Raw genomic sequence first — 15474 nt, 5'->3', positions numbered from 1 at the left:
CCCATAAATAAAAGGATTAAGGCACAATGCTGTCAAAGTGGAATTCACAGTCTGCCAGGAGAGACAGACACAGAAGGAAAAGATAGTGCTACTGAGTGATGAGAGCTGTAAGTGAAGGGTGAGTAGAACTTATGGGGACAGAGGGGAGGGAATTGTTTGTGGGAAGAGGGGTGGAAAGATCATGGAACGTGACAGAGACAGTGACACTGGAACTAAGTCACCTAGCACCTAGGGCTTGGGGTAGAGAAGGGCACTCTGGGGAGGGGCTCCTGTGGACACTGGCGATGTGTTCAGGGAAAGCGAGGGGAGGAGTGGCTGCAGAGCCAGAAGAGAGGCAAGAAGGCACCAGGGAGGCAGGCGGCAGTGGGAATGAGTGGCGCCAGGTGACAGATGCTTTCCAATCCACTGGGGAGCTTGGATATTACTCAGCAGGCAAAGACAGGAGATTTTTACCCAGGGAAATGCTATGATCTGAATTTTACCTTGGAAAGATAGCTCAGGGATGGAAGTAGGGGAGAATGGAGATTGGGTGGCTAGTGACAGAGAAGATTCACCTTATTCACAGTACCGCTGTCAGATACTATAGCCTGATTGACAAGGATTCAGCTGCAAGGTGCCTTCAGGCTTCTATTCAGACTTCAAAACAACGAATAAGGCTTCAGGGGAAATGGCCATAAAACGTGCAGTAAAAAGAAAGATAAATAATATTCCTAAAATTTAATTAATCTCTCTCTTTCATTTTGCCTGGTTTAATGCTATGCTGTGCTTTTGATAGCAACAATCTAGACATTGTTCCATTAGTATATTTCACTTTTATATCAAGCCTCACAATTTACTGGTTTTATTTAGGGTAATGCACTCGTATTTGGCATATTTATATCATTCTCATTTATTATTAAAAGCAGTGTTATGTTTAGGTATTGAGGATCGATAAGACCTCCACAATGTTTATACCATCGTATCTTTTATGGCAAGCTCAGAGTGTTTCAGGTTTGTTTTTATAGGTGGTTTTTTTTTAAAAGGCAATTTTATAGCCTTTACTCTGTCTTGGGTAAAAAAATTGGTTGACAAAAATTCCTTCACTATGTTAGCAAAAGTCTTAGTGGGAGCACACAGAAACCTGTATGAAACTTTGAGTAGCTATTTGGAGTTGATGTTTTTGTCACTTATGCTGCGTCCCCTAATGTACACTGATTGTCATGTGGAAACTTCAACGCTCAAGTTTAAGTTTTCCTTCTTTCTCCCTTCCTCTGTGTTTGTTTTTTTTTTCCTTTGTGGAGTTGACAATTCCTTTCATTTCTTTGCAACTATCTTTCAATACATGCAATTACTAAATGACAAATCTATGAATGCAGACAATAGGCCATCATATTTTATCTTTACCTGTTGTACTAAGTGTATAGCCATAATCAATACAGTACACAAGAATTCATGAGGTGTAGTCAGAATGACGTGATTTTTTTCTTGGCTCGTGATCCCTTTAAAATTTATTTAGGGTGAAGTTCTTCTATTCTCCCTGGATAGAAAGATAAGTGTCTTAATAGTTTTAAAATATCTATTAAAAAAGAAAAGACCTATATAATTGATCCTTGAACAACACGGGTTTGAACTGTGCGGGTCCACTTATACGTGAATTTTTTGGGTAAATACAGTGTAGTACTGTAAATGTATTCTCTCTTTATGATTTTCTTTTTTAAAAGTTTATTTATTTTTGAGACAGAGAGAGAAAGAGAGAGAGAGCAAGACAGTGAATGGGGGAGGGGCAGAGAGAGAGGGAATACAGAGGATCCCAAGTAGGCTCTAAGCTGTCAGCGCAAAGCCCAATGTGGCTAGATCTCCCTAATAGTAAGATCATCACCTGAGCCAAAATCAACAGTCAGAAGCTTAGCTGACTGAGCCACCCAGGCGCCCCTTCTTTATGATTTTCATAATAGCATTTTCTTTTCTCTAGCTTACTTTATTGTAGAATATGGCATATAATACATAAAACATACAATATGTGTTAATCCACTGCTATGTTATTGGCAGGGCTTTCAGTCAACAGTAGGCTATTAGTAGTTAAGTTCTGGGGGAGTCAAAGTTATATGCAGATTTTTGACTGCACAGCAAGTCAGTGCCCCTAACCTTCACATTATCCTAGAGTCAACTGTATTTTTTTTTTAAATTTTTAATGTTTATTTATTTTTGGGAGCTAGAGAGAGAGAGTGAGCAGGGGAAAGGCAGAGAGAGAGGGAGACACAGAATCCAAAGGAAGCTGCAGGCTCTGTGCTGGCAGCACAGAGCCCAACATGGGGCTCGAAATCACGAGCCATGAGATCATGACCTGAACCGAAGCTGGAAACTCAACCGACTGAGCCACCGAGGCACCCCGAGTCAATTGTATTTTAATGTAGGTCATACCACATGAAATTGCTGTATTTGTAGGTCAAAAATGATCGAATAGCAACAATTTCATATGGTTCAACCTAGATTAAAACACACTCTAGGAGACAAAATATCAAAGTTGATTCATAGTACGTCTTCTCCCCTCACTAAGCCTTACAGGAGATGAGAAGCATGTAGTTGAGAAAGCGGCACAGGTGGCTGTTTCTTTCTTTGTTTCTTTACTCATCTCCCCTTAGATTGTTAACTGTAGTCTCTGACCTCTCCGGGGATAGGGGTAACGGAGATAAATAAAGGGTATAGGAATTTTTACTTGACCGGTGCTATCCTGAGATGGATCAGGTGCTACCAGGTGCTAACAACTTTCTTGTGGGTTCTCTGCAGATTTCTCTTCACCTACTTCCTTGTCTGAGTGAATACATGTCACTACTGCCCTCATCAGGGATATCTTCTGCTTTTTTGTGCAGAAGTCTCTGCTCACCTCCAGAAGAGTCTGAGGGCAGGACCTAACATGACTCCGTGATGATCCATGAATATACACATTCTTTGTAATGACAGACCTTGGGACTGCAGGGAAATCTGACTGCAGCTACCTCTCATCTGACTTGCCTGTCAGCAGCTAGACAGCTGCTATCTTGCCCTTTAGGTATTTCAGGCAGGAGTGAAGCACTAGTCAACTGTGTGTCCCAACTTTAGAAAACACATCAAGCTCATTGTGTGAACCCACTGAAGCCTTTCTCACTAGGCCCTGCTTGCAGAGAAATCTTCTTCAGAAATCCTCTTAACTCCATTCTGAATTCCTTTATACCCTTGATATGGGTGAAGAGTCCTCCATCCATCTCTTAGCTTTCTATCTTGGCAGCTCCTTCTGGGTATTCTCCCTCACAGTTTGTTTTTACATCTTTCCCTTTCAGGAATGGAGGTAGGGAGGATAAGTTATGGGGAGAAAAAAAACCCAGAAGCAGATTCTGCCAATCTTAGGGCAGAATTGGGTGTTGTAATTGAAAACAAACAAAAACAAAAGACATACACTCCCCCCCAACACACAAACCCACCCACCCACACACACACACACACACACACACACACACAAAACCTATTTAAATTATATTATAGTCAGTCAGGGAGGAAAATGGTTGTTAAAATAAATTGTGTTTTTGGAGAGAATTACTATAAGACCACATGAATGATAACCATGCTTTTCAGTACACATTTCTTTGAAGAGTATTTTTCCAAAAGTAAATATTTTTCCAAAATTTATATGAACAAATTTCTTTTCTGAATCCACTAAAGGAAGATCAAACTTTAAAGGGAATTTAAAGGTGTTAAGACCCTTTTCACCACTTCAGCAAAAGTGATGGCTTAGTAGTAAATATGTCCTTTTCAATCCCCTTCACTTAGAGAATAACTTATGAAACTAGTCATTAACACAACTTAAGTCAAAATAGAAAAAGATTAGAAAATACTAAAGTGTAAACACTAAAGCCCAAATATAAAAGTATTTAATAGAAAATTAAAATGCCAGTTATAGAAAAAAAAGTCTCATTAAATGTTCACCTATCAGAAAAAAATTTTAAAAAGCATTAATTATGATATACACACTTATTCAACAGGTCTCATTAAGAACCCACTCTGTCACAGCAAAGCACTGTCTGGCCAATGACAAGAATTAAAAGGTGATATAAAGTCTGTATCTAGAGATGCAGCAGAAACACACACACACAATATATAATAATGCATTAGTCCTATGTTTCTCAAACTTTAATGTGTTTAAGAATCATGTAGGTTGCTTACTTAAAATGCAGGCTCTATAGCCCCACTCTGAGAGACTGATTCTGAAATCTGGGGTACAGCCCAAGCACCTCAGGGATTTGGGAAGAGAAGTTCTATAAGCCTCTTTTGGAGAAACACTGCATTACAACAGAAGCTCTATGAGGGCAGTGGCTGTGTCTACCTTGTCTCTAGGATTATCCAAGCCCCAGCACAGAGCCGAGTACATTGTAAACCCTCAGGAAACATACTTGAATAAATGAATGAAGGAGTATGGCTAAACTCCACAATGAATGATACAAGCAAAATGTGACATAAAAATTCAGCCATTTAAGCAGCTCCTCTCTCTTTAGGAAGCAGGTTTCCCTGGGTGAAGTCAGTGGATACTACAAATGACTCAGTGCACAGGGTTGCATTTTGAAATCTTGCCCTTTGTGGAATCAGGTCCTGGAAACAAGTAACCCGACTCTTCTGCCTCAGAGTATGTTCGTTTCCCTCCCGTAGTCTGGTAGCATCTGAACTCTAAGGGCTGGCCCCCATTCCTCTGAATAAAGTGATTGTTCTCCCCCTGCCGCCAAGAAAGGTATACAACCCTGGCAGGCTAGAATTGCACTGGTGGCTGGCAGAATAGCTCCTCTATTAGGACTTTCACTACAGAAATAGAAAATTAATTACAGTTCTAGTAGACAGAAACATCAAAACTATAGCAGAACAGGTTGAGCATATAAACAATTGATTGTTTACAAAACTGAGTTCTTTATAAAACTGAGTCATGGGCACAGAACCCCACTGAGGCGGTGATTATTTTTGTAAGATAGCCTTGTAGATTTCCTTCCTAGAGTTGTAGAGTAACTCCAAACATGTCACTGCTGCACTAATGTCCACAGATAGCTACAAATAAATAAACTTTTTTTACATTGAAATAGATAAATTAATTTAAAAGTAAAATAAAATTTCCAGATGACTAAAAATATTAGAAATAACAAGAAAATATTCCAAGACTATTCTTAGCTTTGGAAAGAAAGGCTTGGATAAGGAAGTAGAATGGGGTGGACAAAACAGGCGGAAGGGAAGATTGGACATTATGGGGAAAGGCAGTAAAAGAGGGGAGAGCTGTGATCCAGCCATCTGGTCACAGGTATGTCAGTGCAGAGGACAGAGTGCCAAGGGGTCTGGCCAAGGAAGCTATGGGCAACCATGATGAGATAAAAAGGACCAGAGACCTACTATTTAGGGACATCAGACTGGACCAGCCCTGAAACTTCTCCAAACAGCTGAACTGCAGCTGGAAAGCTATGGTTTCTGATCTGTCATCAACAAGCAACTTACTTTATTTAACAAGTTACTTAGCCTCTCCTATCTCCTCCATAAATTGAGATTTGGGGCTAAAAGTCCTCTACAATTCCATCCAGCTTTAATTTTATAGCCCTATGAAACTCTATTTACCAAGGAGAGAAAGGATTGGGGAAGAGGGCAAAAGAGGAAGGGAGAGGTCCTCAGCAGGGGGCAAAAAAAGGGTCCACGTGAAACATGTACCAGATGGAAGAGCAAGTCACAATTCTAGAATGGTCTTTTTTTTTTTTTTTTAAGTTTATTTATTTATTTTGAGAGAGACAGAGACAGTGCAAGTTGGGGAGGGGCAGAGAGACAATAAAGAGAATCCCAAGCAGGCTCTGCAGGGCCGCATAGAGCCTGATGGGGAGCTTAAACCCACAAAGCCATGAGATCATGACCTGAGCTTGACTCTGATCATGACATGATCAAGAGTCAGATGCCTAACCAACTGAGCCATTCAGGCACCCCTCGAATGGTCTTTAAAAGGATGCAGGCTGCCTTATGCCCTGTATCAAGAAGAGACACCAAACTTCTGGTAATTCACTTGGGAAGACTAATTGCAGATGAGAAACTTGCATCCAGGAAAATTTAGCTTTTGTGATGCATAAAAGTCTATTTTTCAAATAATTTTATACTGATTTCAAGATGTTCTTTATTGTCCAGAAGGATATACAAAGCCTTACTCCTCACCTAGCTCTCACCTATTCAGCCTTGGAACACAGCCATATGACATTTCACTTTGAGGTTTGCATCTACTTTGCAATTTTTAACTACCATCCTTTTGGGGAAATTCATTTTGTAAATGTGTGTGTGTGTGTGTGTGTGTGTGTGTGTGTGTGTATCTATCTATACATACATTTATAGGCATATATATATATATATATATATATATATATATATATATATATACATAGGCATGTATATATATATATATATATACAGAAAAATATACAAGCATATCATATATGTGTGTGTGTGTGTGTAGTCATGTCCTGTACCAGGTGTGGGTGTGGCAAACAATGCAGTCAGACCACTTTTTCAGTGCCTCAGAAATTTCTCCAAAGTAGAGCTTCAGAGAGAAAAGGAAAGACACTGGTCTGCAGGTGCAGATCTAACATCTTCTTTGCTCTCCTGCAGTCCCCAAACCACGAAACAACCATTTGACTCTGACTCCAGTGCTAATTCCTGTTCTCAAGGCACTGACCTCACTCTGACATTTAATTTGCCTGTTATCCACTGTCTTCTCTGTATTTTAAGCCATATGGCTGTATAAGTTTAATCAGCATTAGATTAATTAAACCCGAACTCAGTGTCTAAAACCCAAACTCAGTGTCTAAACCATGTGAGAAGCTTCACTTCATTTAATGGCAATAAAGGGAATGTGTTCAGAAACAGATACTCATGGGGAGAAAAAAAAAAAATCAGCTTAATGTAGCTAAAGCATCGAGCACTTGGATTTTGCTTAAGAAAGTATTAAAGATGAGAAAAAAATGGTCTTTAAGCGATATCCTGTGATCACTTACTAATTTACTTGTATAATATAAGAGAGGGGATTTAATGTGATGTGTTCTTTGGGATGTCAGATTAGTTTCCACAAATTCTGAAACCCTGTTCTGATATTACCGAAGCTGGTTACACACTTACTTTATAAGTAAGAATTCAATTATGATTTATAGGGGATATTTTTCAAGAGCATCAGAAATGGCAGCTTTCATTATATTTTCTGTTTAGAAAATAACAGGGTCTTCCAGTAATGTCCCTTTCATCAGGAGGAAAAAACAAGGATATGGAATATAAAATTCATCCTGAATATTAGCTTTATTGATTAATTTATGTTCAGAATATTTTGTTTTATTAAAAATCTATGCATTTTTATCTTTAGAACAACAGAAATCAAAATGCGTAGTCACATACCTGTGTCTGTTTAGGACCAATATCCATTCTCTCAAGAAGGTCATTTAAAAAAGCTGTAACACTCTCCCAGGGATAAATACTGTTGGAGCCATCCAGCACGATGACTATGTCCAGTTGAGTGCTGCATTCTGCAATAAAAGGAGTCAACTGTGCAAATTTCGAGTTTATCTTTTTAGATAGTATGAAAGTGTATGAAGTGTTTTCATGGCTGAAATAGGCTCATTTTAAAAAAAGATAAGCTGGTAGTCTACATGGTGGACACATTGCTTCTATAATCAGAAAGAAGTAGTTTTACAAAAATAAAGTTGATAAATACCATTACATTCAATAGCAATGGGTTTGGGATTCTTATCAAGTAAAACATCTCTACTGAATTGTAATTAACATTGTATGAATTATCTTTGGAAGTTTTCTCAGTATGAATTTATGTAACTGTTCTCATTCTGTGTGTATTTCAAGTGAGATTACTTTCTTCAAAGAGACTCATTCTTTAAATAAAAACAATGTGACAGCTTTAGCTATGATGTTTAAACAAGACTTTGTTAAAGGTTATTTACACTAATATCAAGTCCAAAAATAGCAGTGGGGTTTGGTTATATATTGGCAAAGCAAACATTTACCTAAATTGGTAATGCTGGTAGCTGAGAAAATACTTCAAGCTTTTTGGTATGCTCCTGTGTATATATATATGTCTCATTCACTGCTTACACTTTTCAAACATGTAAGAACATCACATAAAATCTGTACCTTGTACAGGAGCAATGGAGTTCACGACTTGAAATGTGGAGCTAACATCAGAACAGATTCCAGTTGTGTAATGTAAATGTCCACATCTATAGGCATACAAGGGCCCACATGCCTTTTAAAAAAATTAAAACCATAAGATTAAAAATTATATAACAAATTTTATAAAGACTTACAATGATGGCATTCTTGGCTCCTTAACTAACTCCTTGCTTTCTTACCAGAAACCCTCCATTTGGGTTGGTGACTAAAGTTGATCCAAACGTCATGTTCTCCTTTACTTCCGTGACATTGGGAATTGATGTATTAACTAAAAATAGAAACAAACTTTTATGAGGGTGGAAAACAAAGTAAAATTAAGTGCCTTCTCGTTAGGACATTCTATTTGCTTTGTTCATATCATAGCACATTTTTCTTTTGATTCAACTAAATAGTCTTCAAAGTATTATTAAGGAATATAATGAACAAGCTAAGGCTGAAAACCTGGCTTATGTCCCAGAAATGTTGTCTGGATAACTGTCTCAAATACTTCTGCTGAACTGTAAAAGAATGCAGAGCTAGTGGGGCAATAAGAAAATGTGGGACAGCCTTTCACACATTTTTTGCTAATTAAAACAAATAGAATACTTAACCTCATAATATTGTAGATATATAAAGGAAACTTAAACACTTACCTTGCATGCTATATCTGTATGTTATAGATGGCCAATGATATAGCATCACTTCTGACAAGAAGAGGGAAAATGGGTAGTAGAGCAGAAAAAAAAACCCACCAATATATATTTTGAACATCGATTTCACCATCATGGGGACATCATGAAGTTTACAAAGAAAACTAGAGCAAGAAGGAGTAGTGGTCAGGAAGTTCGGGTAAAAGAAACAATGAAGGGATGCCATTTGTCATTCCAGATGGGAATGTTGGGTCTTGAAGCAGGCCAACCTGGCAAAAGTGGCAGGAAGTTCCACTTATTCATATTGAAAAAAGACAAAAAAAAAAAAAAAAAAAAAAAAGACTGGGCAGGAAAATCAAAATTTTCTAAACCCTGCTTAGCAGAGTGCTGAAATATTTCAAAGTGGCAAAACTCAGGTTCAAGAAAGATTTACCTCACTCTTCATGCCCAAAAGTTTTTCCTACCTTAAGACCATTATAGATGCAGAGTGAGGAATGGAAGCAGAGATTCCTGAATGGTCACACTGTCTTCCTAATGTGAGGATATTGGTCTTTGTCCCAGAGTTTAGTCTGGTTTGCCTTGAAAGCACCTGGAACTGGACCATTATCTACACTGGTCTTGAATAATCTGGATTAGAGTTTTTTATACTAGAGTTGATCCAGGATGAGCTGGGACATTGGGATGTTAGGGACCACAGCAGAAATGTCTCCACTGTTGTCGATGTAGCTAAAATCTCCATGCTAATGTTAAAACTCCATTGTAGTTTTTGGTAATGAAGGAGTAGCTCCTATTAGAACAAGTCTTTTGCAAATAACTCTAGGAGAAGGAAAAAAAAGAAAAAAGAAACAACCATCTGAAGGTACTAGAAAGCAACCAAAAGCAGACAGAAACTGGAGGGAAGTCTATACTTGTAAGAAGAGATTAGCACTGGCTGAGTTTCCTGTTTATGTGCTTGCTTTCCCCCAAGGGAAGGTCCTAGCTATGGCTAAACCTCAAATAGTAGTCAAAGTCTTACTGTTTTGAATAAACAGAGGACAGAGATTAGGGTAATGACAGAAGCTGTAAAGTGAAGGGGTATATCTTGGAAAGTAGAGACACAAAAAGAGAGTTCTAACATACACACGTATGCTCTGTCCAAATATCTGAAGCACTTGAAATGTGTATATATATATGCAGAGTAAACTTCAAACAGCTCAGCTACAATGAGAAGAACTGAATGGAGATTTTAACTGCTTCCCACTGCAGTTCAGAAATTGAGTTCAGCCAAGTAAACTGTCTGCTAAAACAAAAAGTTAAGACTATTCAAAGGCAAATAACAGATCTAGAACCTCTACACTTATAGCTCAAAAGTATAATCCAGGACGTAATCCAAAATTACTAAACATAAGAAAAAAAAGGAAATGTGACTCAATCTCAAGAGAAAGGTAATAAATGGAAAGCGATGTTGAGATATTCCACATGTTGTAATTATCAGGCAAGGATATTAAAGCAGCTATTATAACTATGTTCATAAATGTAAAGGAAAAATGTTCATAATAAACAGGAAATTGAAAAAAGAGAACTGAAAAATAGAATATTTGAAATAAACTGTTAAAGTATGTGTTATTTTAATACATTTAATACTGTATAGAACAGTGAATTGTAAGTCTTGGATAATTCTAGTAGGAATTTTCTAGTTATGTTCTAATTATAGTGATATTTCTATCAAATATATCCATTTCTACATAAATTTACCTTGTGCTATTCTCTTTAAAAGAATTCATGTACTACAATTCCTTCTCTGCTATTTTATTAAAAAAATTTTTTAATGTTTATTTATTTTTGAGAGAGAGAGAGAGAGAGAAAGAGAGGAAGAGAGAGAGAGGGAGACACAGAATCTGAAGCAGGCTCCAGGCTCTGAGCTGTCACCACAGAGCCCAATGCGGGGCTCAAACTCACGAGCCATGAGATCATGACCTAAACCAAAGTTGAACACTTAACCAACTGAGCCACCCAAATGCCCCTGCTATTTTCTTTAAAAACAAACAAACAAACAAACAAACAAAAAAACAAACAATTAAATTTTGTGGGAGCAATGTAATGGGCCAGGTTTTTGGAAAGTTCTTTTATTTCTAAAGTTCGGAATCAAAATGTCATTTTATGTGAATTTTAATGATAAGAATTGAAGAACATTTATAGATTCTTCTCATATTTTATTGAGTTAAAATTATTTTTCATGCAACTACTGAGTATAATTTAGGATCAGACTTTAATGTAAAGTCTTTACATACCAGGCAGATCCAACTTTACGCAAGGTAATGGTTTGCTTCTCCCAACTGGACACTTATAGACATCTCCGGTTCTGTTGTTGGGTTGACCAACTAAAGGAGAGCCAATAAGCACCCTGGAAGTTAAATAACTCAGTTAGCATTTTTGAACAAAGAGAAACATTTATTTTAGTTATTTCATGACTAGTTCTAAGACAATGACAGTTCTCATAGACATAGTTACCCTATGTTAGTAATGCAATGTTATTGAAAATAAGCTGAGTTTCTTCCCCAAATTGCAGATGATGTGAATTAAAAAATCATAAAATACATAGAAGAGAGATCTCAGAATATTTTATTTATTGTATTATATATCACTTTATTATATTTTTTATTTGGGGGCTGAAACAATACTTGTTGGTTAAGTCTGCTGCTATATTAGTTTATAAAACACACATGGTAGCATAAGTGACTTTTTCCTAGGAAGAACTGAGAATTTCACAGGGAAATTAAATATTTGATTATCATAAGATTTAATATTAGTATGTACTAATTTGTAAGCACTTAAAAAATAAGGATAGTTATGAGACCCCAGGTTAAAATCACTTACTGTTTTTTCAGACAGAATTATAAAATCAATTTAATAATAATTAATGAAAAAATATAATTATGATTTATTTTAGTCCTAGGAAGCCATTTAACAAGGTCTCCTATGATATCTTCAGGAATAGGATGAATGAATGTAGTTGAGTGTTAAGGCACTTGGGTGGATTCACAGCTGCTGATTCGCTGCTGGCTGAAAAGCTATATACAAAGATGCTGATCACTGCAAACCAAAGGACGTTAATTATGTACATAAGACTGTACTTGGGATTGTCTTAGCATATATCTTTATTTATGACTTTTGTGAAGATACATAAAGCATAAAGGTATGCGTCAAGGAAATCAGTATACCTATTTGGACAATCAGAAGTGTCACAACATTCTGGAACAAGAAACTTAATAAACTAGTTAAAGTTTAGTAAGAACCTATGTAAATAACTTCACTTAACTACATCAATACAGGATGTGGGCAATGTGATTTAATAGGAATTCATGTAAAAAACACATGGGGGATTTGTTGATAGGAAGTAAGCATGAGCCAACCGTGTATTTCAGTACCAAAAAATGCTAATGTGACCTTAGGCTGCATTGCTGGAAATAGATGCCCTGGTGAAGGAAAGTGATCACCCCTCTGTGCTCTGCACTGTCAGACCATGTCTGTAATCTCCAAATTAAGAGGGACATAGGCACAATGGAATGTATTCAGGAGACTATGACTCAGATGGTTAAGAGCCTGGTAATTTTGTCAGACCAGAGTTGCTTGAGGGAAAGTTGGGGATGTTTACTATACAAAAAAAAATATCTGAAGGAGAGTCGAGAGGTTCTGTCAACTAAGCATAGGTACTTAGGGAATATATTTTTTAAAATATATAAATATTTGAAACTCTGTCATATTGAAAGGGATGGGGCTTATTTTGTGTAAATCCTTTGGGTAAAGCTAGTACGAATAGAAGTGTTTTATAACAATTGCAAATACTAAATTATTGAACAGACTCCCTAAAACATAGTTATTGTAATGCCTTTGTAAAGCCATTCTTTATATGCATAAATAACCATAAAAATGTTTAAACCTTTTAATGCATAATTATTACTTCTGGAAATCTATCCTTAAAAAATGGCCTAAATTAAGGGAAAAAAGGCTAATGCATAAAAATAATGCTCGTAGTGTTATATATAATATGAAAGATTAAAAGAAATATGGTCAACAGCAAGAACTAATTATTGCAGAGACATTCTATACAATATTTCAGTCATAAAACACAACAGCTAATAAGATTGCATGGTAGTATTAAAAATATTTATGACCCAATTCAAAGTAAAAATCTACCTAATTTAGTGAAAAACTATGACAATTCAAAGTGAAAGATACCAAATTACATTCAATATATTCATCATAATAGCAATGATAATTATAGCTAGCATTTATTAAATTTATACCTTATGCCAGATATTGTTCTAAGTGCTTTCCATATACCAAATAACTTAATCCTCTCCATTAAATATAGCATGAATTTTGGAGCCAGACTTCACAAATTCAAATCATGTTTTTGTCATTTACTTAGTTGTATGATTTAGGACAAATCACTTATCTTAGTTTCTTCATCTGTAAAATAACAAGAGTACCTACCTCACAGTACCATCACAAAATCTGAATGAGTTAATGTATATAAAATTTAGCTCATAGTATATGCTATTTAAATGTTGGTTGTTGTTGATGATGATGATGATGTCTTTTTCAGCTGACAGGACTACTCAATCTATGTAAAACATAGATTAGGGGTGCCTGGGTGGCTCAATCGGTTAAGCATCTGACTCCTGATTTTGCCTCAGGTAATGATCTCACAGTTTGTGGGATCGAGCCCCACATTGGGCTCTACGCTGACAGTGCTGGGTCAGCTTGGGATTCTCTCTCTCCCTCTCTCTGCCCCTTCCCCACTTGCACTCTCTCTCTCTCTCAAAATAAATAAACTTAAAAAAAATCCACATAGGTTAAAAAGCAGTTCACCAAAAACCAAATTACATTAAGGACGTTATGGTTAGTGTTCTTTCTCCAAAATTTTTAAAGATTTTTATAACATGATTGATTAAATTAGTTTTAGAGTTAAAACAATTTGAAGAAAAGTAGTGAGCCTACTATTTGGAAAGTATTTAAGTTGAGGCTACATAGATTGATCAATGTTTATTAAGAACATTCTATACACCCAGCATTTACATCAGGCCTTGTGGATATGAAATGGATCAAACACAATGGTTTTTAGATTGTTTAAAACTTAGGGGGGAAGCAAAACCATAAATGGATTATTATAATACTCAATAGGTCAGAACTTGGTGCAACTTCAGCAAGGTATTAGAAGCAAGGAGAAACAGCTCCTTTGATAATTCAAATAGCTCAGGGTAGCTGGAGTAGAAGTCAAAACTGTCAAGCTAAATAGAGTCTAGATCAGGAATGTTCTGATAGTCTAGTTTAAGAATTTTAGATTTATTATATGAAGGGGAGAGTTGGGAACCACCAGTGCTTTAAAGAGGGATGTGATATGATCAACTGCTTTATGAAGCTTGTTTGCTTGCAGTGTCATGAATACATTCTTGGGAAAGGGGCAAATTAGACTCAGAGAGTGAAAGTAGGGGTTTCTCGACCCAGACGAGAAAGGAGGATCTGAATTTAGGAAGTGCAGAGGAAAGGAGAACCAATTCTACAAATACTTAGACTATCAGCTGTCTTAGTTTGAGTTCCCCCAAAAGCAGACCCTCAACAAGGACGTTGGTGCAGGTAGATTTAGGGGAGTCAATTCAAAGCACAAACAAATGTGTTGATAGGGAAAATGATAGAGGGAAGGAAGAAAGGCCAATAGAGTGCACTGATAATGTGTTACTTCTGTAGGCTTCTGGGCTCAGTCTTGCTGGGGACCATCTCAGATACTACATGGAATATATGTGAGCATTCTATGAGCATGGTTCAGGTGCTAAGAGTAAATGCTATTGCCTTAAGAGAGTACAGAGTAAGAGAGCTAAAGGAGAAAAAATAGCACTTAAGATTTTAATGAGCAAAGGAAGAAAACTAGTAGCAGTGTCCGGAGAAGGAGAGAGACAATCAGAAAACAGTGGTATCACAAAAGCCAAAGAGGGAAGAAAATAAAGAATGGGAGTGTAGAGCAGACTTCATTTCAAGAGTTTTGCTAAAAATGAGGGAGATGGGTCATGCCAATGTGTGTGGGTTTCTTTTTTTCAGGCAAACCACTAAGGGTTTGAGGTGGATTTAAATTTATTATGGAAGGCATCTGGATATGGATAAATGATGTTGAGAAAAAGCTAGTAACAAGAGAAAGGCCAATATTACAGAAGAGAAAAGAGATCCCCTGAGCTGGTATAAAGTGTGGATCCAGAAGGACAAATTTGTCTTAGAAATGAGGAAAGGCCACGGATTCCCTAGGCAGGGATCTGGGTGGCCCAGTATCCAGGGGTTTGAAACTGTGGTAGATTGCTTGGAATTTTTTTCACTTTTGCAATGTGACATTGTCCTTCACTGCCCTTCATTAATGCAGAATCTGTTTTGCCTCTTGTTGGAACTGGGACTTAGTTGATAAATATAAGGCAGTCGAAATAGAGACACTGTGACTCCAAAGGCATGAGTAATGTATAGAATTGTGAAATCAATACATTGTACACCTGAAGCTAATGTAACATTACATGTCAACCATACTTCAATAATTTTAAAGAATGTATTACAGATTCCACTTCACTCTTTTTGGAAATCTAAGACCACACACTGTGAATAAGCCCAGTTTAGCCTAATGGAGGAGGAGGAGAGG

At 36.9% G+C, this 15474-nt stretch overlaps 1 protein-coding gene across 2 annotated transcripts in view; it reads right to left on the bottom strand.

Annotated features, from left to right (window-relative positions):
- The window catches only part of ITGA1 (integrin subunit alpha 1), a 165544-nt gene that overhangs the window by 83599 nt on the left and 66471 nt on the right, over window positions 1–15474 (bottom strand). For both annotated transcript variants that reach the window (XM_060634587.2, XM_060634586.2), the window contains 4 exons: window positions 11087–11199; window positions 8367–8455; window positions 8149–8260; window positions 7402–7529 (listed from right to left, as the gene is read on the bottom strand). In XM_060634587.2, the coding sequence (XP_060490570.2) occupies window positions 7402–7529; window positions 8149–8260; window positions 8367–8455; window positions 11087–11199 (442 nt within the window). The remainder of the gene's footprint in view (window positions 1–7401; window positions 7530–8148; window positions 8261–8366; window positions 8456–11086; window positions 11200–15474) is intronic.

This window comes from Panthera onca, chromosome A1 (genome assembly GCF_046562875.1).
Source record: "Panthera onca isolate mPanOnc1 chromosome A1, mPanOnc1 haplotype 2, whole genome shotgun sequence".
Lineage (NCBI taxonomy): Eukaryota > Metazoa > Chordata > Mammalia > Carnivora > Felidae > Panthera > Panthera onca.
This window is presented reverse-complemented; position numbering and strand designations above follow the sequence as displayed.